This window comes from Leuresthes tenuis, unplaced genomic scaffold (assembly GCF_036924035.1).
Source record: "Leuresthes tenuis unplaced genomic scaffold, fLeuTen1.0.hap1 SCAF_7, whole genome shotgun sequence".
NCBI lineage: Eukaryota > Metazoa > Chordata > Actinopteri > Atheriniformes > Atherinopsidae > Leuresthes > Leuresthes tenuis.
Genome location: NW_027325361.1, coordinates 8309655 through 8335869, shown reverse-complemented (window position 1 = coordinate 8335869; position 26215 = coordinate 8309655). Strand labels below are relative to the sequence as shown.

General features: G+C 39.1%; 2 protein-coding genes across 2 annotated transcripts in view; both read right to left on the bottom strand.

Moving 5' to 3' along the window:
- cachd1 (cache domain containing 1) overlaps positions 1 to 3022 on the bottom strand; it is a 77547-nt gene extending 74525 nt beyond the window's left edge. Inside the window, exon 1 of the mRNA XM_072389111.1 lies at positions 2456 to 3022. Within this exon, the coding sequence (XP_072245212.1) occupies positions 2456 to 2704 (249 nt within the window). The 5' untranslated portion in view covers positions 2705 to 3022. The remainder of the gene's footprint in view (positions 1 to 2455) is intronic.
- A 19582-nt stretch (positions 3023 to 22604) lies between these two features.
- The window catches only part of ror1 (receptor tyrosine kinase-like orphan receptor 1), a 116909-nt gene continuing 113298 nt past the window's right edge, over positions 22605 to 26215 (bottom strand). The window contains exon 12 of the mRNA XM_072389101.1: positions 22605 to 25990. Within this exon, the coding sequence (XP_072245202.1) occupies positions 25294 to 25990 (697 nt within the window). The 3' untranslated portion in view covers positions 22605 to 25293. The remainder of the gene's footprint in view (positions 25991 to 26215) is intronic.

The window sequence follows — 26215 nt, the reverse complement described above, 5'->3', positions numbered from 1 at the left end:
TTCCAAATCTCATTGTTTCTGCTGTCAGACATCTTAGCTGATGACTTTGTCACATACAGCTCCTCTGGCTAATATGTCAGAGCTGCAGTGCATATGTGAAAAACAGCTCAAGTCAGTGGTGATGTTCAGATAACAATCTGCAGGGAAGAAAGCAGAAATCTAACAAATGCAGGAAAAATAACAGCGTCCTACACAGCACAAAGGAAAGAAAAGAAGAAAATACCAAAGAGCCAAAATGATCCAGCTCAACTGACACACCTGCGGATTTAAAAAAAAATAAAATAAAAATCTGTCTTTAAGCAAGCACCAGAGCAGATGTGCACACAGCCGAGCATGGCCAACAGATTCCTGCAGAGTTTTTCTTGCACTAAAGCAGAGCGTTTTTACTGGATGCACTTTTTTTGGAAGCCACTCTGATAAATCCGTGGAATGTATCAAAAACACTCAAATCAGCTCTATGCCACGGCAGCCTCTTACAGCTTGTACAACAACCGTGGCAGCTGTGAGAAGTTTTCCCATAACACATCAGAATGACAATGACCGCATTTTTTTTTAAATCAATATGAAGCTAGACGTAAAAATTGAAGAGAGAATAACAAAAGCTGAAACTATTTCCAGTTAATTACATCTTTGTGGTTGATGGAGACATTGAACTCTCATTTGAGAGAAAAGAAAACAGTTATCAGTTCCCAGTATTTACACCAACGGGAGCAAAAAGGAGAATAATAAGGAAAAAATGCAGAGATAATGAGGGAAAGAGGCAGGAATAAGATAGCGAGAGCCCAGACCGGGCTCAGTGAGGGACGAGCTGTGACAACGACGGATCCGGTGGGATCAGAGGAAGCCCTCAGAGCCGACTCCCAGTGCTGGGATGAAGGCAGCTCAGCATGGAGGCACAGAAGATGAAACACCATTTGGGGCCTGGGGCCCCCTGCTGCCTTGCCTCTGTGTTCAGGGCCTGTGAGCTCCTCTGCCTCTGAAGTGCAAAACACCCCCCATCTCTCTGAAATCCCCAGCACCCATCACCACTGCATCCCCTGCCATTTGGTGACTCGGTGCAGCTCAGCCTGGACGGACATAGCAGAGTATGGATTTAACTGTGTTCATAGAGTCGATTTCCAACCAATTAAGGCTGCAACACACAGTTCTTATCATTATTGACTAATCTTTTGGTTGTTTTCCCAGTGGATAGCAGTTTGCTTGGCCTATAAATTGTCAAAACATAAAGGAAATTGTCCATCACCATCACAGTCAACCAAGGTGGAGATATGCGTTACATCTAAATCCCAATTACTCAGATGAGTATCACACAAGACAAACAAAAAACAGTAAATCATGATAATATAGAAGGGATGTCTGGTCTTTTTGTGCAAAGGAAATATCTTTGATTTGCTAAACAGCTGTAGACTCACTTCTCCTTTAAACAACATATTCAGTTCTCTTCAATTCTCCTTTTGAGTCATGAAAAAATCTAAATACTTAAGAGTTTATTTCACTGTTACAAAGTGAATACGACGAATTAAACCACTTACTGCTCCATAAATCAGCAGTTCACCTGCTAACATGAACATCAACCCTACACCGCTAATGAAACAGAAAAGCTCTCACACTCTCAGTTTGAGCGTTAAAACAACAGACGGACTCCTTAATGCTCATCTCTGGGTGATTCTCTGACAATCCGTCTGTGCAAAACTGACAACAACCACAGTTGCAAGTGCTTCTCTCTTTTGACTGAATATTTTCGAGCTAGGGAAGATTTTACTGGGGAATAACGAGCATAGCCGCAGTGATTTACTGCTGCTGGGGGAACGGGTCGCCATCCACATGGCGTGCAGGATAAATGTGATCACTTGTATTAGCAGGATGTGTGAAGAATCAAAGAACTGACTCGTAGCCTTAATGTATAGGGAATAGACGGGTGCAAAGAAGGTGTATTATTGTCCTCTTGTGCACAATGAAACGAGCAGATCTACACAAACAGTTAAGGATTACATGAGCTACATATACACAGCATTCGGGACTGGGGACCTGGATTTTTCAATGACTTGCTTCATGTCCCCCCGATTTCATTTTGTTCGCCTTTTCTGGAGACAAATGCAGACACGAGCCTATTTACTAAGAGAGTTCAAAACATCCGAGAGGCTATCTTCAATGAAATCAGAAGACAGTAAAATCTCAACGCCAAGCTCCAGTATGTTGCTGTCCCAGATGAATGCGTCCAAACTTCAAAGCGCCTGTTGTTACGCTGCAGTGAGGCGACACAAGAGCCTTTTTGTTTTAGAACACTTTTTTGGCGTTTTTGGCGACAAACTTTCTCCCCGTGTTTGTTCTCATATTTTGGTTTGTCACTCCTGTTTGTGTCAGAGGGGATGTTTATTTAAAAATACGCTGCAACTCCCGAGTGGAGCCACCACCGTCTCACTCTCCCATAAAAGCATATGACGAGCATGTTTACCTGCATAGTAAAGACTCCCAGTTCCTGAGAGGACAGCTTCTTCATCTGCTCAGCCAAAACTTGCGCTTCTTCCAGGATTGAAAACTCCGTCTCTGCTCGGCAATATCCACAGGAAAGGACCGAGCAGATTAAAACGAAGCTCCACGGAAAAGCCTTCGAGCCCCCGTGAAAGGGAAGGTGTTCATCCCGGGAAGCAGCGCGCCTCGTCGGCGTCAAAATCAGAGGTTTCTCCGCCGTCCGTCTCGCCATGATGGGAGCAGAATCACAGGCTGGAGAAACGCCGAGTCTGGGCTGGTGGCGGAAAAACAAGAACTTCAAGGGAACTACTTTTACAACTTTTCAGCGTAGAGTACGTGTGCTCTTTCTCTCCGGCGCGAGTCTCCAAAATATCCAGCAACGCAAATCATCGCAGCTCCTGGAAGTCCTTGAGGAGAAGGAAGCAGATCCATGCGAGAAAGACGATATGTTTTAGCCTTTTTCTTTTCTTTTTTTCTCCCCCCAACGTTGTCGGCGTTCCTTCTTGATCACTCGCTCCAACTCCTAGAAGTCTGGCAAAGTGTGTGTGAACCGGAGACTCACCGCAGTGGGGGTGAAAGTGGGAGGCGTGGAAACAGCCAGGAGTCCGACCGGCGCCTGGATCTCTCGATCTATGGATCGGGGTCTTATGATGCCTTCAATGCTGCTGGGGGGACACAAGAATGAGTAAATCAAAATAGAATAAATCTTGTTTTCCTTTTTAAATGGTGTCAAATGAACCTTATAAGGCAAATACGACTTCGCTGACATTTGAATGGCAGCGATCTTAACTGTGTACTTCAGCTCCTCTGCCCCTTTTCAGAAATAAGATTTTTGAGAGGTAATGTTTGATTATTAAATTACTTTGCCTGATAATCAGGTTACTGAACAGGCTTACTGAACACTTATTAAGGGCCTCTTCAAGTCTAGGGGCCTGTGTATGAAATAAATCTTTGGTCTTAGCACACTGAAAATATTTGAGACATAGACTTAAATCAATAGGCTTAGCAGAACGTAGATAGAATACCGTGGTGCAAATTTGCCAAAAATGTGACATAAAACAATCCAGTGGAGATATGAAAGTGAGAAAGAAAGCAGGAGAAATGAATATGAAATGGCCACAAAGAGAAGTACAAAACAACAAAGAGATTCAATCCAATTTTTCCACATGTGACAGTAAAGGCCAAAAATTAAATGCAAAAATCCACAAACGGATGTTAAAAGATTCAAATGTGGCATAAAATGACCCAAACTGAACAAGAGCCACAACAAAGAGAAGTAAAAAACTCAGAATGAGGTTGTCATTGATCAAAATGGAACAGAAGAATTATCATGAAGACATGCAAAACGAACACTTGGGGGCATAAATAATGTGAAGCATCTGTAACATACACATCTGGATATACAAAACAACCATAAATAAAACCTGCGGTAGTTTTAGGTTTCTCGCTGCCTGTGTGTCTTGCTCGTCTGTGGGATAAGAGGGGAGCCTCATACTTGTCTCTGCCCAGGCGGCCTGTTGTTTCATAACCAATCCAATCCATCCAGCCTTCGTCAAGTGAGTTTTACAGAAAAAGCCCAAAAATCAAACATGTGCTTTGAAAAGCTGTACAGTCTCAGCAAGCGGCAGTAAGTGATTCTTAGGTCTCAGTTTGGATATGTTAAAAAAAAGTCATAGAAAACAGAAGACTTCGTCAGAGAAAATGAACAAATCGACCTGAAATAGCACAAACAAACAGATGACTTGGCCTCTCTGTCACACTATCTGACATGGTAAGAGTCAAACAAGAGGCAAACATTAGCAAACATGATCCGATAAAGTCATTCAGACGGCAAATAGCAAAGGAGCCAAAGATCTGTTTGGCCTTGCAAATATTAGATGAATCTACTGACTTGGCATAAATACATGGAGGTGCCTCCAGTTTTTAAGACGATAAAGAACTGTAATAGATTTTTCTGTGTACTCAGTGTATGGTATTGTGTCCTTAAAGTCATAATGTCGATTGCCTTTTGCATTTAGTTTTGTTTCTATTTCAGTATATTAAAATATAAAGTGTTCCATTTTTTTTCTTTAAAGGTGAAAAATGGCTTAATCCCTGTGGTTACACCGACTAATGCTGCTTAGGTAAAAGCGCACAGGGATGCTCCCTAACTAACCACGGGAATGTAAAGTAAACCACAGCATCTGCATGAACATGAAAGCCTGGGTATCAAAATCGGCAGAACCTCCGTTCCTAGATGAATCCATTTCTTGTTTTCCTTGAAGCCTCAAGACGGCGCAAATACTTTGTGCAATTGGACATTTGATTGGTGACTGCAAAATAAAGATGTATGGCAGATAGTTTATTCATTAAAGATTCTTGTAGTCAGGGCAGACGCTGTGAAGGCTTTGAAGTGTAACGACACTCCAACCCATTAAACAGCTGACCTTTAATCAGTGCTCTCTCTCCGTCTCAGTCTGCCTCCACTTCATTGGATTGCAGAGTGTATTTGATTTGCAGCTGCACAATTGGCCTCTCCCAGCCTTCTCAACGCTCCGTGGAACTTGTTGGGGATTTTCTGGTTAACCAACTTTGCATTCAGGCACAAAGTCATGGTTGTTTGATTGGGAAAATAGAAAAAGTAGAAAAACAAATTCGCCTTGAATACTTTAGATAAGCTCGTTTAGCAGGTTAATGTCAAAGGCTTGTTTGAAAATTTTGCTTTGTTCATTTGAATTTAAGTTATTTTTATATATTTCTTATTACATCTAATATTACTTGTGCAGTGTCTTAAATGGAAAGCTTTGGTAACATTCTAACAGAACATGTTGTTCCCAAATCCGTCACGATTAATTTGAACCTGCTGCAACACCATGTAATCCAAGGTTTCTTACCAGTACCACAAAGTTAAGATTTGCTGATTGTCACATTAAATAAAGCTAGAAAAGATCAGAAGAGTCATCTGACATTCACAGATGAGAGTAGATGAAAAGAGCCCACAGAGATGGTAATATGCTTGTGGGAGAGGAAGAATGATAGTCGGTAGGAGCAAGAACTACAGATTTTTACATGGAATTAATTACAGATTTTTTTTTCTGAGAAACCATAACAATATTTTACACTCAATGTTGCTCACTAAAATGTTTGTCAATATATTGCACAGAGTTTCTAGACATAGCCTTCCTCATTTTCTATCAGAAGTAATTACACGCTTTTTCTTTTGAATTATTACACATTTATCCATAGGGTTCCTGGTTCGAATACTGTCTGGGGCCTTTCTGTGTGGAGTTTGCATGTTCTCCCCGTGTGGGAGTGTGTGGGTTCCCTCCGGGTACCCCGGCTTCCTCCCACTGCCCAAAAAATGCATGTCAAGATAACTGCTGACTCTAAATTGTCCCTAGAAGTGAGAGTGAGCGTGGTAGGTTGTTTGTCTCTGTGTGGCCCTGTGATGGACTGGTGACCTGTCCAGGGTGTATCCTGCCTCCCCCAATGACAGCTGGGATAGGCTCCAGCCCCACCCAGGTGACTGAGTATAAAATTTTTCACAAATTCTTCAAGCTCTAAGTCTATCTGGCACCAACTGTCTACTTTCTATTTTAAATTGAGGTTACTTAATGATGCGTCACTTGCAAACAAGGTAGTTTCTTCAAATATATACACATTTTGTTTTACTCAGTCAGCTATGTTTAGTCAGAGTTTTGATCAAAGTGAGGACAGTCAAGCCTTTCCATAATTATTATTTCACAGTGCAGCCAAAATAACTTCAGTTCCTCTCAAATCAAGACATATTTTTAGTCGGTGGTATTCAGGGAAAGGAAATTAAAGTCAACCTCCCATTGTTACATGAGTAGCAAGCAGTCATTTTTAATGAATATGTGTTTTTCAGGACATGTGTTCATAGTGTTGGCCTCTTTATTGCTTTAAAACTTTTCCATTGCTTTTGAACCTCTTCAGGTGACTTTATTCTTATGGACTGCTCTTCTTGTTAAAAGCAAGTGTAATTAATTCAGTGGCTGAACACACAGCTTTGCAGGCAGCAGTGCACTCCTGAATGGGTCGTCTGTCAGTGTCACTGGCTGCAGACTCCATCAGATGTTTGCAAGGGTTTCAGAAGCTTTTGAACACTTGAAAACAGAAGGATGTTTGTTAAGGGGTCAGATGCAGTGTGTGCACCACATAATTGTCATTTTCAAAAAAAGGGGCTCTGTAGCTCCATCTTAAATCCCTTGACACAACAGGTAAAAGTGTAGGGTGCAGTGTAACATGTTTGTTTTTTTTAGTGCCTCCCAAATGTTTTCAATATTGGAAAAATAGAAAGTATACAAAAATGTATGTGAAAATATTGGACCAATTCCATAAATTAGTATAACTTGACTTTAATAGTTCAAATTTCAACTTCTAGGAAATACGAACTTTATAAAAAAATGGTAGTTCATGTCCACACATATTTCAGATCACCTGCAGTATTAATGGGCAACAATATCATAGAAAGATTGCAACCACAATACCCACAGCCTGTTACTTTGTCTCTTGGATCCTCTCTGAGTAGTGTGGCTGTAAAACAGTTAAACCTGACTGGCTGTCTGATGGGCATTCCTCTGTGGAACAATTCTGCTTCATTTCAAAACAATTATTTCACAACAAGAAAGCATTTAGAGGTGTTCATTAACAGAGCCAGAAGGATTTGTTTTACAGGATTAGCCCATTTGCATTTTTTTAATTACAGCACAGACCCACATTGCCACCTGGTTTGGGATGATAAAGTGGAGTAGAGGCTGAGTTTGAGGCTTATTAGTGCAGGACTTGATTTGTGAATATATTAAATGGCATTTTGGATGAGATGCAGTAAGGTCTTAATTAAAGCAAGACAGGGAAAGTTTCACATCAGGCTTCAAAGACTATAACTGAGATTTCTTTTGATGAGTAAACACAGAAATGGCTCAGGATATTATATCACCTGCAACTTTTGAAAGTAGGAAACCCGAAATTAATTAGAGGCAATATCTTGTGGAGACAGACAACTATTCATATAAAAACAGTGTTTTGCAGGGTACATGTATCTCTGTGTAGGAAACAGTCAATGCCACAGTTGAATTTTCTCTTGCTGTGAAAATGGAGCCAGAGCCAAATGTAACTGACCGAGCACAACAATTCCTAACTGCAATAATACCCGACTGCAAACACAGAAGTCGCTACCGACAGAGAAGCTTGGTAGAAGATTTTTATATTTTAAGCTGATTAAATCCTTTCCCGTTGCCGGAGGCATTTCCTCTGAGTTAAGTCATGTAACTACCACTACTTCGCAGCAGTGAAAGAATGGTACTACACTGGATCCCCAGTGTTAGATTACAGTTTCTCAGACAATCATTTTTGACTGGACCATGGGGCTCAGCAGCACAACTGGATGGAGCAGCTTGCTGTCTCGCAGACAAAATCATGCAATATATTTTTGTCTGTGAGATGTTGCTGTCAGTTTCAGAGGCTCCATGAGATCTTACAGTAGTCAGTAAATGCATATTTTGTTCAAAGAAAAAGTAAATGATGCCCTCTTTGAAGCCCTTACTGCAGCATAAAATTAGCGTGCACACCTGGAAGTTACATTTTTGTCAATACTGACTGGAACCAGAGTCAATTAATACCTCTTAATAAAACACAATACAGCACCAATTAAAGCACCAATTAAACACGGTCCCACTGCACACATAAGTGTGATGCTGGCAGGGTTTTTGTTTTCCAACCAGTGCATTAATAATTCTTAATGTTTTAGTAATTTAGATCCGTATGCTTTACCCTCTTTAGTATAGGGCATACACTCTGCTACCACCACTTCCCAGCAGTGAAAGAATACTGGGAAGTAGTTTTTGACATAGACTATTATTCTTATACTCCTCAACTAACTTGACATCCCCTTTTTTCAAACAAAAATTTAATTACTTTTAAGGTTTGAAGGCTAATGCACATCAGCTCCAGTATTAGGGTTTAAATATATTTCTGAACACCCAGTCAATTAACTACAAAATATAATTTAGCAAGAGAGTATTCCTGAACACAAACTTTAATTAGAGCTAAAGAATTCTTGTTTTACACTTGTTTGTCCAACTTCAAATTTTTCTACCCCAGGAGGAAATCTTTGTATGCACTGTCCTGGTAAACCAGCCATATTACAACACTAACTAATAGCACAATTCAATCAATGGTTGTAAAACTAGGTGTACAATATTTCTGTTGACATGAAAGTCAGCCTGCTTTGATGAATTATGGTATGGTGACTGGAGGTTGCATGACATTTTATCAGTGTCTTCACAGCTCTTTCTCTTCAGCTGGTCCTTGGTTTGTCTCAAACCACTTGGAGGAATGATTTTGGTATAGCTGCTCCTAATGCTTCTCTCTCATTTGGACAACAAACATCCTGTTAAGGAAAATCATTCATCTTCCCTTCGAGCCTTGTCAGAGACAAGAACAAAAACAACAGAGGAAACTTTGAGGAGTTTAAGAATCAATGCTTCTTTCCAATGAGGTAGATTAAGTTCATTAATGCACTACTATGTCTTATCGGCATATTGCACAGCATTTAGCTTCATCAATGATTATGATAGAACCATTGTAAAATAAAGAAAGAAAATAAAGTCTCACAAAGAAAAGACTTAATATGACCCTCTCAAGAACCCTAAACACTAATTACATTTGCTAATATGAAGAAGAATGATCCTGACTGACTAACCTGATTTTCTGTCCTGATGGCCATGGCGCCTGAGCGATCACTCCAAAGTGAAAACAGAAATCATATTACATGTAAACAACCTCCTTGTTCCCAGCTGATGTGAACTCACTGGCAGATCCAATGCTTCAGCTTCAGAGTCTTGAGGCAGACATCCATCTGTAGACAGGAAATGCTGCGGGGACAGACCAGCCAGACCCAGTTCTTCTTAATGGATGACAGACGCCTGCGCTTCACCAGGCCTTGAAAGGAGAGCAGATCGACAAGGCAGGAAGGACTGCACTTTTTTGGGGTCACAGACAGACATGAAGAAGTTAACCCAACCCCCCTCCCCCACCTTTTTTTAACAACTGAAAATAGATCTTGTCTGGTTTTAAGCAGGGTTTAAGCACAGAATTCTCTGTCATGGATGTACAAGCAAATTAACAACTACAAATTGGTGACTTAATTTATAGCGGATTTTGGCCAATATTCACCGGGGGAAAAACATCATACCTCATGTAGTTATTGCATGCCAAGTCATGTTGTGTGCTAACAAAACACGTTTTTCTAGTGAAACGATGTCATGATGTTGATGTATTTTTATCCAGACCCTCTCCATTTGCCATGTTATCTTGAAGGCATAAAATTACATGCCTCTATAAGTATGTTCATGTTATGCAAGAATGTGTTTTTCTCATTAATGTACGCTGTCTAATCCTGACCCATAAAAAAGCAATAACACATTCAAATGTATATCCATCAATCCATTTTCTATACCCACTTAATCCAACTCAGAGTCATGGGAGAGCTGGAGCCTATTCCAGCTGTCATTGTGCAAGACACAGGCTACACCCTGGACAGGTCGCCAGTCTATCACAGGACCACACAGAGACAAACAACCAGCCACGCTCACACACACTCCTAGGGTCAATTTAGAGTCACCAGTTAACCTGCATGTTTTTGGAGGGTGGGAGGAAGCTGGATTACCTGGAGAGAACCCATGCATACACAGGGAGAACATGCAAACTCCCTCATGCTGTGAGAACCACCACAACACCGTGCAGCCCATTCAAATGTATATATACTAGGGAATAAAATCTTATGACATTCATGCGAAAGTAGGGGTTTATATATCAAAGTAGATCACATAACCAAAAGTCTTACCTTTACCCAAATCAAAGAAACTCCCATCAGGGCTGTTTCTTATTTGCAACCGAATGCTAATTTGCTTGAATTCGTAAATCTGAGGCAATCCTTCTTCATTCCACAAGTCTTTCGAACTAGAGGTATGCTGTACTCTTCCACTAGATATTGATTGCAACCAAAAGATATAACGTATAAGTAACTTCAAGTGTATTGTATCACAATATTGGTTCTATTAGTGGATAATAAATCTGATACATCATTGCACATTTTCATAATAGGTTCAGTATCAACCAAATTGAAATAGTGACTGTGGATGACACGAACAAGTATTGTGGTAATAAATCTAATATTTGTTCAGATATTTCTTGCAGGATAAGAGACGTCCTAACTCACACAACAAAGAACAAACAGATCATAAAGCTACAACACTAACCAATGAAATTTTTTTTATCAAAACAGATCAAGTAAACTGAACAAGAATTCGATCTGTTAATATCAAGTTATCTCTCTTAGTACTTTATTTCTTAAATGATAAGGATTTTAGTTTGTGCTTAAAATCCTTTTAAGTCAATAAAAGATAAAGAGCAGCCACACAGAAAAACTCTTGTCATGAAAAAGAAGAAATGACAGAGTGGAAGATGAATGTGATTACAAATGGAATTTAGATCCACTAACTTTGAAATGATAGCATGTCATGATAATTACAGGGAGCAAGCCCCAAACATCAATAGGGAAAAACATGAGGAACGCTATGCGGGCACTGCCAGATAAGACTTAACCGATCGTTTCACACAGTGAAACTGAGGAATTAGCTGCTAACCCTATTGGGTTTTAATTAGCTGCAGCAGAATCCATCACTAAACACATCAGTGTGATCTCTGCTGGAAATGAAGAGCGGCAGTATCCATGAAAGAAAGAGAGGGATGGGGATAGAGAAATAAGTGATTAGAGAGTAAGTCTGCACCCACTACGCACTCCACTCCTCTGCTGATATCAATTTTTATGAATACATTTGTTATGTATGTGTGTTTGAACAGGGGGTTGTGTGGGTTTGGTGGGGTTTAAAGTAGGCACCATACAGTTACCATGGCAACATATGTCTTTGAAGTTTTTTTACCCCCTTTCTGGAGCTGGATCTGCTCTGTTCTCCCCACCGCTTCTCACCCCCTCTTCCACCATCTTTTCTCTCACTCCTTTTGCAGCGTCAAAAAATTCTCTCTTTGAAGACTTAAGCTGATTCCAAGTCAAACCCAATGCTATTTCTGACTCTATTCAAGAATGGGGCTATGGCTTTGTGCAGTGCTGTGTTTGACATTTGTGTGAATGAAAGATGGAAAATGTGCGCTTTTATGTGAAATAATGTGTGGAAAACCTTAGGAAATAATTATTTGTACATGTTCACACAACAAGCAAACAAACACGATTAGAAAGCTGCCTGCTGCTCATGACTGATAATGAGTCATGTATTTGAATGTGTGTGTATTAGTGTGCGGGATGCATGCAAGTACAGACATAGACCTTCATAAAGATTCTAAAAGAGAGGGAAAAACTAGAGGATTAGAAGATGAAGAGAGAAGGATGGGAGGAGTAGAGGAATCAAAGAAGAGATAAAAGGAGGACAGAAATTGGAAGATAGAAGAAGGGAAAAAACACACCCTGTTTTGTCATTACGTATCTAATTTTATGTCTCATATAATTAAAAATAAAACATCGAGTGGAACCTCCACTTACTGCTCACACCATTATCTGCACACACATGTGGATTAGAAGGTCTGACATAAATGCTGGACCTGCTTATTCTGAAAACAGTTTATGTGCTTCAGTGCTTGACATGCTTGAGTGAAAAGCAGAAACGCTGATATGGCTTTTCAGATTTATAGGAATTTGTTCACCTCTCCTGAAAATTAGCTTCTTTGCTACTCAAAAATCAAAACTACTCACTTAGTATGCATCACATTTGCATGGCTTAAAAGCAATAAAAAAGGGGGAAAGCTTGCCTGGTTTTCATCAGAGTTGATTAAATCTGGCTTGGGCAAAGCTCAATCACACTCGTATTATATTTTGAACAAAAACTGCAACTTAAACGGTAAAACATCAGGCTGGAACATTTTCACTTGTGGAGAGAGCCAGCTGCCTCCATTTATTTCTGCTATTACATATGCATTCAACCAAAATCTTTTTATGTTTTCATTTGCAGCCTTTTTAAAAAAAATGTTTTGTTCTAGTTTTTGCAGGTCACAAAAACATCATATAAACTGTCTTTAGATACTTAGTATTTTGATGTGCAAATAACAAGGCTAAGATGTTAGAAATGTTATGAAAGATGTTGCTCTCAGAGGAAATTAGTCTTTTAGAGATTCTTTATAGTGCGGAGGGATGAAGCTACTATGGGGTTAGTTGGTTGTACCTCCAACATGGAATTACAAGTGAAAACAGACTAGCCTGAAAGTGTCTTACGGATAGGAGTAGATATGCCAGACAACGTTCCTGAGAGGAATGCAATGGTCGAGAAGGAGGATAAAGCTGCAACTACGCTCGCTGCACTGGTCATTACACGAGTTGGTCATTGCATACACAAATGAGCAGGGCTTCAACTTCTCTGTTTTGGAGAGGTTATGAGTTGAATAACTTAATGTGTAGAAGTCATTGTTGCTTGTCATACTGCAACTGTGGTCAAGATGGTTTGCGTGAGTTTTCCAATTGGAATTTGGACTGTGGTACTGATTTTGAAAAGCTAGCTGTCTGTGTAACGTAGATCCTCTTTAATTTTTTTTATTGAATCCTTAGAATTAGAATAGAATTGTAAGTAGCAAGAAGCTTAAGGGGTGATAGCTTGCAGATTTTTTCCCCATCTTTTTCCAAACCAAGGCTAGCTGTTTTCAATATTTTGTGCTAATATGGACTAACTGGTTGTAGTTTCATGCAACATCTAGAGGTCATGACAACAACTGCATGTGAAGTGTGAAAATGGTCATTACTATGAGGCTAACTGTTTGCTGACAGCAGGTTTTTAAACTTATTATTCAGACATGAGATCAACACTTATTAGGGAAAAACAACATTTTTTTTCTCATAATACAAGCTTCACATTGAAGGCTTTATCACCTAAAAGAAAGGGAGAGCAATCATAATCTGATCTCAACAGTTATCCCATGCATTGGGCTTAAAAGAGACCTTGAGTTAAATGTGCATAGTACACTTACTGCTCTTAATCCAAGTCAGGACTTTACAACAAAGCCAGTTTTGTTGAGAATGCTCTATTAAATTGGTCACAGCAAAAGAGGGAAGATGTAAAAGAAGCTTTACTCAGAACACAGGACTGTGTACATCACTGCCAGCTATGCAAAGCAAAATCTCCCTCAAACCATTTCTTCCATTAATTTGCAAAATGAGTGGCTTTTCTTTCCAAAGAATTTCACCCATGAAAAGAACTTCTTTTCAATATTTATCTTGAAATATTTAGATATGTTGTAATGCATTTACTTCTAAAGCAGCTAACTCTCAAGTTATTTACTTAATGTTCAGAAACTGTGATTCAAATTTTACTGAACAGTCCAAGATCAGAAGAGCAACTGAAACTATATTCGTGTGTTTGTGATGAAAATTCCCATTGATGCATTAAAGCATTTCCCTGCCATGAAAAGATGTCATTACATTGTAAAATCTCCTGTGGATACTGACTGTACTCTAAACAGTCTCTTTAAACATCATTGGCCCCGGGCCATGTGTGTTTGAAATTTAAGGGTTTTAATAATTAAATTTCAAACTTCAGTTTGTTCTGCAAATAAAACTTTAATATTTCTCATAAATGTTAGATTGTCTGAAGAAATCTTAGAACTGTCCCCAAGCTGTAGGAAGCTACCATACAGAGTGCATTCAAAAGACTGTAGTCCTCTGCTAAGGCTAATTCTCCATCTCATAATTTTAAGGGAAGCGATCTATATTGGCAATCAAATTTAAAAGGCTGCTTTTTCTATATGCTTCACCTCTTTATCAGTTTAATGAAATTTCATGTGTAGTTTCTATATTTCAAGATGAGAGCCAAGATGGAGAGAGAGAGAGAGAGAAAGAAAGAAAGAAAGAAAGAAAGAAAGAAAGAAAGAAAGAAAGAAAGAAAGAAAGAAAGAAAGAAAGAAAGAAAGAAAGAAAGAAAGAAAGAAAGAAAGAAAGAAAGAAAGAAAGAAAGAAAGAAAGAAAGAAAGAAAGAAAACTTAAAATGTACTTTTAAATAAAATCTGGACATAATTAGGATTTGTGTGTGTGTGTTTTACTCAGAATATTTAGTCTCTTGTGAATCAAGTTTGGCTATGAATATTATTAATCAACTCATTCATTCAGTTCAGTGTGACCCAGAATCCCCTGGATCCACAGAGAAAAGATCCAGGGCTCTGGCCCACCTCCCCCCTGCTGCCTGAGGCCAGGAGGGGCCCTGCATGGAGCGGCATCTTAGACTTTAAGGCTGAGTGGAACCAGACTCTGGATTTTGTTTGAAATGAGTTGAAGTGGAGAAGGGGGAGTGAATAAAGAGTGGCAGGCCTTGCCCTTGGAGCCCCTTCACTGACGCACACAGATGGAAAACATTAGACTTCCATTCCACCACAAAGATGGATGGATTATTAGATAGAGAGTTCGAGTGGAGTGAGTGGGGGGAAGAAAGGAGAAGTGGGAAAGACTGTGGGGTGAGAGTTTTAACACATGAAATACATATAGTGTACACATGTTTATTTTCTTCATCTTTATTCATAGAAAATAAAGATGAACACATCAGGAATGTCTCAATCAGGATTGAAGCGGAAATAACACCACACACACCTTTACAGGAATCAAAGGAAAGAAATGAGGGTGTGCCCTCAATGACATAAATTTCCCAAGTAAACAAAATCCACTTTTATAAATACAGATTCACAATCTACACCCAGCCAGACAGTGTTTGTGACAGTATCTTATTTCCTATCAGAATTTTAGATGACCGTCGCATTTGTAATTAATCTCTTTCAGTTAGACCCATAACAAGTTCGTTCATAATCTCTCATCAACAAGACACTAATTGTTGTCTGACTAAAACATCCAAAATACATCTTATATATGATTAGATTTGTCAAGACTGTCCTGGTAGTGGTTCAAGTATTGGATGTGCATATTGTTGAGAGCCTGCCTCAGTGTTTGTTTATAGAATAACACATCTTCACTTTATTGTTTATTTGTTATTTGTGCAGTGTCTTAATCTATGTATCTCTGAAACTTTAACAGTTTATTCCACCGATGTGTGTGTGTGTGACATTTAACATGCACCCAATTGAACAAACTATGTGATCTCTGAAGGCGTTTAAATCTAATTAGGTCATTCTTTGTTTTAAGTTGCAAAAGGCACCTTGCTCTGTATTCAGGTTTGACAAAGTAGTTACACTTACTCAAAACATTCAAGGAGAAATTATAGAGATTAGAAGAGGCTGAATTGCTCTGTTTGCAAGCACAGCTAAAGTTTTTCTAATTTATAATGTGAAGTACAAATTAAAAGCAGAGAGAGCATTTTTGTGCTCTGACTTCTGCCAGCATTTTTCCCTCTGCAGCTCGAGATAAAGACAAAACATTTAGGATTTATTGGTTGCCTCTGTCTAAAATGACTTAACTCTCTGTGATAGGCTAGCTTTATGTTGAAAAGCATTAGGCACATAGCTATGGTGGCACCGAAAACCAGATCACATCATTTTACTAAAGCATTTCAAGTGCAACCCAAAGTACTTTATAAAACACGATTGGTCTTGATCCATAACCTTGTTGAACTTGTATAAGTGCAGAGGACATATTTTTTACATATACAAACTGAAATCCATCAGATAAATATGACTTCAACCAATCTAAAGAAGACTCATTGATCCTAATGCTCACACCTTTGTAATATGATGTGATAGATGGTGTCAAATGCAGCAGTGCGATCTAACAGGAGTGACATAGAGAGAAGACCATTGTCAGAACAAGGAGGTAATTTGTTGTGATAACTAAAGCTGTTTTGGTGCTATAGTGTACTCTACATGCAGACTGAAACTCCACATTCATATCCTTCTGTAAGTGAGCTTTTTCATAAATAATTATTTATGTTTTCATACATTTTAGAGATGAATATGGTTTAATATATGTCTGATTAAAATGATTTGCAATAACAGGGAAATAGTAAATATAAACATTTATAAGTGCAAAAGTCAAAATATTCAAATTAAGCAAAAGTTCTATTAAAGAGGTAAATGTTTAGTTTAGTCTTAGAAGCAGAAAGGCAGTTTGAATCCAGCCCCAAACTGGGAGCAGGATCAGAACATCAGAAACAAAGGTAAGCTTTTTAAGCAATGTTTTAATTAAAGCTAACTTAAAGGCCTGTGGTACATTGCCATTTGATAAAGATAGATTTATCTGACTAAGTACAGATGTGCTGAGAAGAAGGATAACATCCTGAAAGAGTTGGGATAGGGTCCAGCAGACATGTTGATGGTTTGGAAGCCCTAATTATTTACATTAATTCAGGGGGAGACGGGGGGGTAAGGGAAAGTCAGAATGAGGCTGTTCATTATTCTCTAAGGTCATTGCACCCAACAGTATAGCTGAACAAATTGTGAGATGAAAAAGATCAATTTCAATCTCTAATACCACAACCTTTTCAGCAAAGAACGTTTATAAAATCATTCAAAGAACACACAGTTCAACAGCCCCCTGGCCATTTGCCAACCTTTACAAAAGACTTGTCCTTTTCTTTTTTCAAACAGTTCTCTAAAAGAAAGACTCAAACACAGGGCACGCGAAGCAGCTCAAAGTCCAAAAATCCTAAATTTAATAACCAGGCAGAGGTTAAGCACAGGGAGACAGCCAATGGAGCGAACAAAATGAGTTAAGAAAAGGAAAAAGAAAAACCAGAAGCCTTAGGAAAACCAAACAATAATGGCAAAAAAGCTTGACTCCAAAACACGTGTGGGGCAATCAACTGATTGAACACAGGTGGGGGAATTAAACAAGTTGGGAAGCAATTCTAAGTGGCATGCAAACTATTTCAAATTAAAACTATTTAGTTGTGTTTTCTAGTTGTTGTCTAGTATTCTTGTGTTTTGGCCACCATACATAATGATCTGATGAAGAAGCATTTTTTTGATGATCTTCAGCACATGTGATTTCAGGATGTGTGACAGGGAGTAAGATAAGATCAGATATGAAAAGACATACTTTATGGATCCCCATAGGGATATTCAGTCACATACTACTACATACAAATACTTGGAGGAGTCAGCCATGACATATGAAAATGGAAAAGTGCTGCATCATGGTGCATAACCTAAACTACAACAGAGAGAACACGACACCCTGGACAGGTTGCCAGTCCATCACAGGGCCACACAGAGAGAAATGACCATGCACATTTACATTCATTCCTATGACAGCGTCAATTTAAGAATCACCAGTTAATAGAAAACGCATGTTTAATAACCCACACAAGCACAGGGAGGACATGCAAACACTAAAAGGCCTTAGCAAGGGTGTGAGCCAGGTTACCAAACAGATAACACTAATCCTTATGCACCACAACCACAGCTGTGACACTGTCTCAAACAAACAATGGCCGCGTTTCCCAGATTCGCTAAGAAGCTTTTAGCGAATCTGGGAAACGCAGCCAATGTTAATATCTCATCTGCTGCAGATAACATTAGTGCAAGTCAGTCAGGGCGAAAGTATATCTTTGATTTATACCTTTCCAACAGGTAGGGCAGCAACAAAGGACTTCCACTCCTGTTTGTCTTGTCTTGTTTGTGGTTTCTAGTACTGCTAGAGTGGTACAGAGTCTTAAATTGTCTCTCTACTCTCTGACACCAAGGGCCTGATTAATAAAATTGTGTTGTCCAGTGATTAAAACTTTATATGCACAAAGACAAAAATGTGCATATGTGCTCTTTCCATCAGCGCTATGAAGCTGTGCACTCATCTGGTTCTCTTTTGATAAATCTCACGTGCACAAAACAAATTTTGACTCACATATTTAAAAATGAACAGAAGCAAACGCTCCTCTTATTGGTCACTTGCATTCAGAAATATTGCTTGCACGGCATCTGAATCATGCAGTTTTACCAAATGTGAAACTGAGATAGTCATTTGCCTTAGTTCTGAATTCATGACCAGATCAAAAACAGCTGAAAGAAAAAGATCAGAAGAATGGGATCAAATTGCTGCTGTTACAGAGAAAGGACCCAGCAGAGGTAAAAAATAAAGAAATGGTCGAATTACAAATTAGAAGAAAAACCAGCATTTGCCCACCCAAGAACAGCGGTGGAAGACCGGCAACTTCTGCATAATCTGCAGCAGATGACTGCATCGCTTGTATAGTATACAGCCATGGTTGAAAATGATTATAAGGGACACACAGATGTACACATGGATCATGGTATATTTTCTGTTTTCATAAACAGGCTTAGGAAACCTATGGAAGGGTATGAGCTAATCTTGTGCCAAATATAATCAAAACAATCTTGAAATACCTTTTTTACAGCCTCATTAGTCATGTCTTCCATAGCCATCAAGCGAGACTGTGACCCACAGCTGCTGTTAAATATACTGTGTATAGTGAGTATTATAAAAAAGATAACAAAAGGAAACAGTGTTTTTAAATTAAACAAATACTGTTGTCTTCTTTTAATTTCCACCTCAAATCTGGGATACATTGCTCTAAAAACGTGCAAGCATTGTTTCAAGAAAGTTTGAGTTGCACACGCATATTCTTACCACTGATTCTTTCTTTATGAATGTCAGCTTTTGGGCTGGGAAAGGTATACGCTTGTTTTGTTGTGCGTTGGGCTCATCTATGTATATGTAACTGAGCCAAAGAATTAGTTGTGTGAGTGTCTTTTTTCTTTGTAGGTTTTAATACGTCAAGAACTAATGTCAAAGGAACCACCACCTTGACGTCGACAGGAGACTTGTTGGTGGAACTTCTGATTTAAAAATGAAGCACCAAGTAAGAATATGAATTACTGAAGTGCTGCAACTGCCAGGAGGTCCTGAGAGAAGATGGAGAGAAACAGAGAAGGGGAAAGGGAGGCTGCATATAGGCGACCCTTTATGGTTGATTTTACCCATGATTCATTAAACATATCATCCAAACATTCACAAAGCATGTATTTAGGATAGCTTGTGTTTAGTCAGGTGAAGCTAAGCCTCCTTTAGTGCGCTCTTTTTCTCCTTTTACAGATTTTATCATTACGGTATTATTTCAAACTTTTTAAACTCTGATTGTTATAAAATGGAGCTGCTCCTCACTCACAAATTTGAGGGAAATCTTCTTGACACGGCCAATGAAGGCAATCATTATCATGGTGTTCTAGGTTTATTGGAAGAGGTTGTGGGATCTCAAACTGGTGAGACAGGAGAGGGAATATGAATCCATCTTTCACTCTATTGTTCTTCTTCTGTCTTTCCCACTCTGAGGACATATGAGTATCTGTCTGACAAAGACAAGGACTTTAAGACAGATGAACGCAGAGTTGAACAATAAGTTTCAGCTGTCACAGACACAGTTAGCACCATGCACTAGCACTGAAGCAGATAAAGTTACTGACAAGGAGTCAGGGGCTGAGGTTGAACTGAGTCAAGTTATAATTTCTTTCACTCTCTTTTATATTGCATATGTTAGTTATTTGCTGTTAAACAGAAGAAACTAACAATTTGCAGGTACAAAGGAAACACAGAAGAAATAATTAGCATGACACCAGGAAATGACAAAGCAAGCTTCATGATACATCCCAGGTCTGTGAAAGCCCCAGGGGAAATTAAACCAGGCACTGATAGTTCACTTGACAGTGTTCAAAGGCTTCAATTCTATTCTGCTCTCCAAGGTCAGCATGTGGCAGCATGGACAGCGGAGGTCAAGCGCCTGTCAGCCGCTCAACAAAAACAGCTCATGTTCCCCAACAATCAGCGACTTGTTAGAGGCTTCCACCAGTGCCATGACAGACTGAGGCAGTGGTGAAACTGTATCCCTCTGACTTCTCCCTCCCTGCAGCCCATCCTCTATGTCATCACATTGTCAAAGCAAAAGCCCTCATTTGTTAAAACCTGCCGTCTCTTAGGAGATATGAAAGCAACTATTTTACATATTGTAACTCATGTGGTCCACTGATCAAAAGAGTGTTATTACAATATGCTTTGTGGTCCAAAAAATGTAAAAAAAAAAACAATAATCATAACTTACTAGAGGTTAAATTGGAAACTTTCAGTTTTGTTTGGTCCAACTTTTACTTTTGAACAAAAATTCTCGTCTATGCTTGTAACTGTATTGCCCAGCTCCTAACTGTATGACCACTACAGTACATAGCATTGATCTGATGAGATAACCATTTCAGAGTTCTTATACACTTTCAAGTTGACTTTAGTCTTTGTACCCCTGAACTTTTCTCTCTCTCCCAGTGAGCTCCAGATCATAGTAACTGGTATCATTTACATCTCAATGAAGTGCTCAATATACAGTAAAAGCAGATACCCATTTCATTATGTGGAGCCCTCTGCTGTACGCTAGTGTACTTCTAACTCTATCAGTCATTACCAGCACTTTACCTGTATTCCCCTCTAAGCTAGTTGCACATCTATTCTCTTTTCCAGCCTCTCCTTTACCTTCAAAGCCCATTATAGCCTATTACATCCTGAACTCTGTGGGTCTAATGAGGCTCCTTTAGCAGAGAGTGCCCTCAAGGCTCGTCTAAAACAGGGAGTGGTCGTCCTCAGTTACACAGTCTGGCCAGATGAAGTACCCGCTCTGGCTTTGAACCAGAGGGGTTTTAACATTCATCACTTAGACAGTGGGTCTGGCCTGTTTATGTTTACGTTTGCCTGTTGTTTTGGACATAATTAGCTCTTCAAATGCTTATAGTGTTGCAACAAGCTATTAAATGTATGGAGTATTTAGCAGTTAAAGAGTCAGATGTTCCCCTTAGGAACAATAATGTAGTTAAAAGAGAAAGTTCAACTAAAATTCACAAGAGAGTTCATTAATGTTCCAGCTGTACAGTGACAGCAGATATCTTCCTAAGGGTAAAATCATTGTGAATAAGCAACAGTACAGCTCCACATTCAGGTTTTTAACTTTGGACTGTTGTTTGCAAAAAACATAAGCAAAAATTAATTTATGACCAGATACTTTGTGATATTTTGATAATTTTTTCCACCCTCATTGGCTGTGAATAATGCATCCTTTGTGTAATCATTTGATAAACTGTTTAACTGCTGTATGTGATGAAGAGTGAGTCTCATATCTTAAACAGTTTTAGACCAATAAAAGCTGGATAACCAAGGCAACAAGCAGCAGCACACACAAAGCATCAGTGCTAAATGTCAAACTCCAAACTGTCTTCCATGATGTCAGCAGCCCTGCCTTCGACAGGATCTTGGCTTCTCACATCAGCACAGATGTTGATTTCTATCAACCACAGATGCTTCCTTTCTTCCCCATTCTATTACACTCCTCCACTCACTTTCTGTCTGGCAGCACTTGGCAAATGATTTTGTCCTTGCCCTGGATAAGATTACATTCAAAAGTTGCAGTGCATTGAGCCTCTGATGAAGAAGTCACATGGATTTACTACTATGCTACTGTTACTCACAGAACAAGTTCAGAAGATAAAACCGCTCCAGATCAGGAAATGTCTATCATGGCAAACAACAGATTCACTCTTAGGACAAGTATGAGAAGTACTGAAGGGCTCCCACTTCTGCACACCAACACAAAACTACATTTTAAACAGTTTAAACAGAGAGTTTTTTGGTGAATTTATGGTGTTGGAATATTTCTTTGGAATGAGAAATATAATAAAAAAATTGAAGGAACACCTGACCTTTTAAGGTCAGAAAATAGTCTCAAGACAATGCTAAATCAAACCAAACAAAGTAAACGGCAAGATAAACTAAATCAGAATACTTTAAAGAATCAGGATTTTATAGCAGTGTATGTGTTAACTAATAAATTCTGTTTATCTTGTTTGGCATGATTAGAACCTAATAATTTAGTCAGTTAATCCATTTATTTGGTTTTTAAGTAAAATTTGAGTTTGAGCGAAAAATTAAGGAAAACATACACTAAAAAGAACAAGAACAACAGAACTCCAGGGTAAATTCTTTTCCAGCTGTTTTGAGGCCTATGCTTATCTAACAGCTAATCAGCACCACCACCTGGCCAACAATGATCACTGCAAGAGAAACAGAAGACAACCCACAAAGGGAGATTTGGTGGCACCCAGTGGATTCATATTGTTATTACAATCTGTAGGAAGAAAAAAAAGTGATCAGGTCAAGTTAACCAAACGTCATTATTTAATACATGATTTTGCAATACAAAACATCTGTGCAAAAATATTCAGACAAAATACAAAGACAAGGCCTCTCTTGGTCAATGTGCATGTAAACCTTCCGAAGTGGATGCGCTCTTCTTGAATTATAAATTTACATGAACATTGTCTCTTGGAAAAAAAAAAAGATCTAAAAGAAAAAAGGCACATTTATGATTTTTTTTTGTTTTTTGTCTCCTTTTGCCGAATACAAAAATACCTACACTTGATTAAGATTCACAGTCTTGTGTACAAGTGGTTTTTGCTCTGCTATGTTAGTATTCGTTTGTCCAGACACACATGCCAGAGGTCATAGGACCAAGCTCTGTTTTGGTCTGCTTCAGATGAAAACAACAACAAAAAACTAATTGAAAACAGAGAAATGGGAGTCGAGGAATAAAATGGATGGGTAAAATGTACTTCAAATGTTTACAATAACTTGATTTGACCCTAGAAACAAAATCTCATCTGCAGATGGAAACAAGAGGTCCCAGTAAAAGACTGGTCTTGCTGGATGGATCAACTAAACTCTTATATCCATGTTCACCACTTAAAAACGTTATTATTAACAAAATGCACTTAAAGAAAAAGGCTTTTGTCTTTTGCGCTGCACGTTCCAAGTGAAAAGCTGCTGGGGAACCTTTGTGTTACACTAGGTGTGTAAGAGTCACAAATCCAGCTGAATGATAGCATGATGGTGTGCAACAACATAGTGCAACACAAACAAACGAGCACCTGTGTGACCATTAAATTCTGATGATTGTCAACTACACGAGCACTGAACTGGATGTTTAGCTTTTACAATTAAAAGGTTTAAATTTCAAATTAAGATCATAAACTGTTCCTTTCACTCCTGTTTTCACGTCTGTTTTCTCAGATATAAAAAGCTTTGTATCTAACATCAACATCATCTTCAAATAATAACAGCGAGAAATGACAGTTTACCCTTTACCAAACACATACTTCTTCATTTTAGAAACTGACAGAGTAAATGTAAGCTAGACTGACTGCTTCGCTGCTCGGTATTAGACATGTTGATGCATAAATACAGCAGTAATTAGAGAGACAAACAATGATGAATTGAACAGGTGATTTTGTTCATTTTTCATGTGCTTGGACCCTTTACATGTCATAACAGTTGGTGCAAGGAGTTAAATTTAAAAAATTTAAAAATTTAAAAAACTGGGCCAATTTGTATCCAAACTCATGAAATCAGTCATCTTTTAGGTGAAACATTATTCTGTTCAGGCAAAAAACACTCACATTTAAGGACATTTAACAAAGGTTTTTTGTCTTTTCTTTTTTTTGTTTGTTTGTCTATGTACACGACTGAGACCTTAAAAAGTACCGTAGTAACATTATCTACTATAAACACGACGTCTTATGCAGGATACTGACGGAAGGAACTGGAGTGGACACAAACACATAAACAACAAGTCCTCAGAACAAAAAAATTAAAACTCTTCCTTCAAATAAAACAACAAAAACAAAACAAAATACATCAAATCAATCAGTAATACAAGTTTTTGAAAAAGTTTCTTTTGTGTGAGCTGAAATTTAGGCTTAGATTACAGACAGTAGAACTCACTGACTGAAGATCTTATGTGGTGGATAAAGTGTTTACCCTGAGACCGGTTCCGTTTTGAAGTTTGATGGTAAATATGACAGAAAATAAAAGGAGCAAGAGGAAATAAGAAAGGTTAGGAGTATATTGTCCAATCAGATGAACGCCAGGCTTCTCTGTGTGGCCAGCTTTGAAGACAGTTTGAGCACATTGAGGATGACTGTGTACCTGTTGGAAAAGTCTCAGTCATGTTGAGGTTGCAGAGAGAGAAAAAAAAACATTTGGCTATAATTTTCAATAGTGATTTTGTCTGAAAATGAAGCTGCACTCTCCGAGATCTCAGTACACACTTTTGCCAAAAAAACAACAACAAAAAAACAAAAGAAAAACAAACCCATCAGAATTTCAGCTGCTTCATTGCGGAGCAGTCATATATCTATTAGATGATTGGTTGCAGTGCAACCAAATGCTAAAGTGTATTTCTAAGGTCCAAAAGGCAAAGTATGACATATGTATGCTTTGAGCAAATCAGTGCTCATCTTCTCAATACAAACGACCTGGTGTCTCCATTCTTGCTAGACTGGGTATTTTATTTTTGTGTTTGTACATCTGTCAAAGAGCAAGTCACAGCATTGCTGAAAGGCACCTTAATGTGGTCACATGACTGTACATGTCTCAATAGAATCCTGTGTTAAACAGTCTATTAACAGGCACAGGATCTCTTTGTCAGGAAACCATTTTATAAGCACACAGGGCAAACTTACTACTTTTTCACCTAAAATGCTCTCCTTAAAAAGTTTTTATGAATATATATTTATGTACTGTATTTACAGAGGTTAAAATACCTTTCAAACCATGATAGTGAGTACACTTGCTTTAAACAGTAAGCCATTACAAATACAGACAGCTGTTTATAATACTTGTGTAGCTGTGACAGTTTCTTGCACAACTATATGTACATAAAAGCTTGTTCCTGTTGGGTCTCAAAATGACCAAAGTAAAACTGTGATACTGGCTCCCCGGCTGAGAGGTTAAACTTCTCATTTAAGGGTCCCGAGCAGAAAGAAAGTGAGCATTCTATTGTCCATCTACAGGTCTGCGGTGATGACAGAGTCATTGTAGATCAGTGTGTCCGAGTCAGGAGTGAGCAGCGCTGAGGTTTGTGACATGTGGTCCAGCTGTGCCACCCCTTTCTGGGAAACGTGTCCATACATCTGACCCTGCCCTCCGCCTGGCATGATGCAATGGGAAAGCAGTGGCATGTTGGCTTCATGGTTGGAGCCTGTGGTGGAGGGCACGCCACTGACATGCCCTGTGCTGGTGGAGCCACTGGCACTGCTGGGTGAGCGGCTTTTGGGTGGTGGCAGGTGGTGCTGGATTACTCTAGTGGGTGGAGCTGGGGGCGCAAAATGAGCTGGAAAAGCTGCGTATCCTGGTGGGATGGGGTATCCATTGACAGGGATAAAGCGCTGGTGGGTTTGGGGCACAGCCATGGGCGTCCAGGCTGGAATTGGAGCCATCTGCCCTGGTCCAGGAATAGCTTGTGCCTGGTAGAGGTACCCTGCAGTGGCAGCAGCGGCGTAACGAGGGTTGCTGAGGTTACTAACAGGACTGGCGCTGAGTGAGGTGGTCTGAGTGGTGGCATTCCCTCCTCCACCAGAGGGCGTGCTAGAGCTGGCATGTGACGACAGCCCCTCCCAGGCTCGCAGGCGGGTGTGTATATCCTTAAAACGAGGTCGACGTGCTGGCCCTTCCTGCCAGCACTCAGTCATCAAGCCATAAAACCTGGAAGACAGCAGAGTTACTTTGTATAATTATTGAAGCCATGGGGGATTTCTTATAAATTCTCATAAAGTGAGTTTACAGATGAGTATTAAAAAAAATAAATAAATAAATTGTTGAACTGACATGGAACAGTGCAAGAAGTCATCTAGTATTGAGAAACTGAATATCTAAACTGTAAAAAAGCATAGGGAGGGCTTTAAAGACAAAGCTGAATTTGCGATCTTG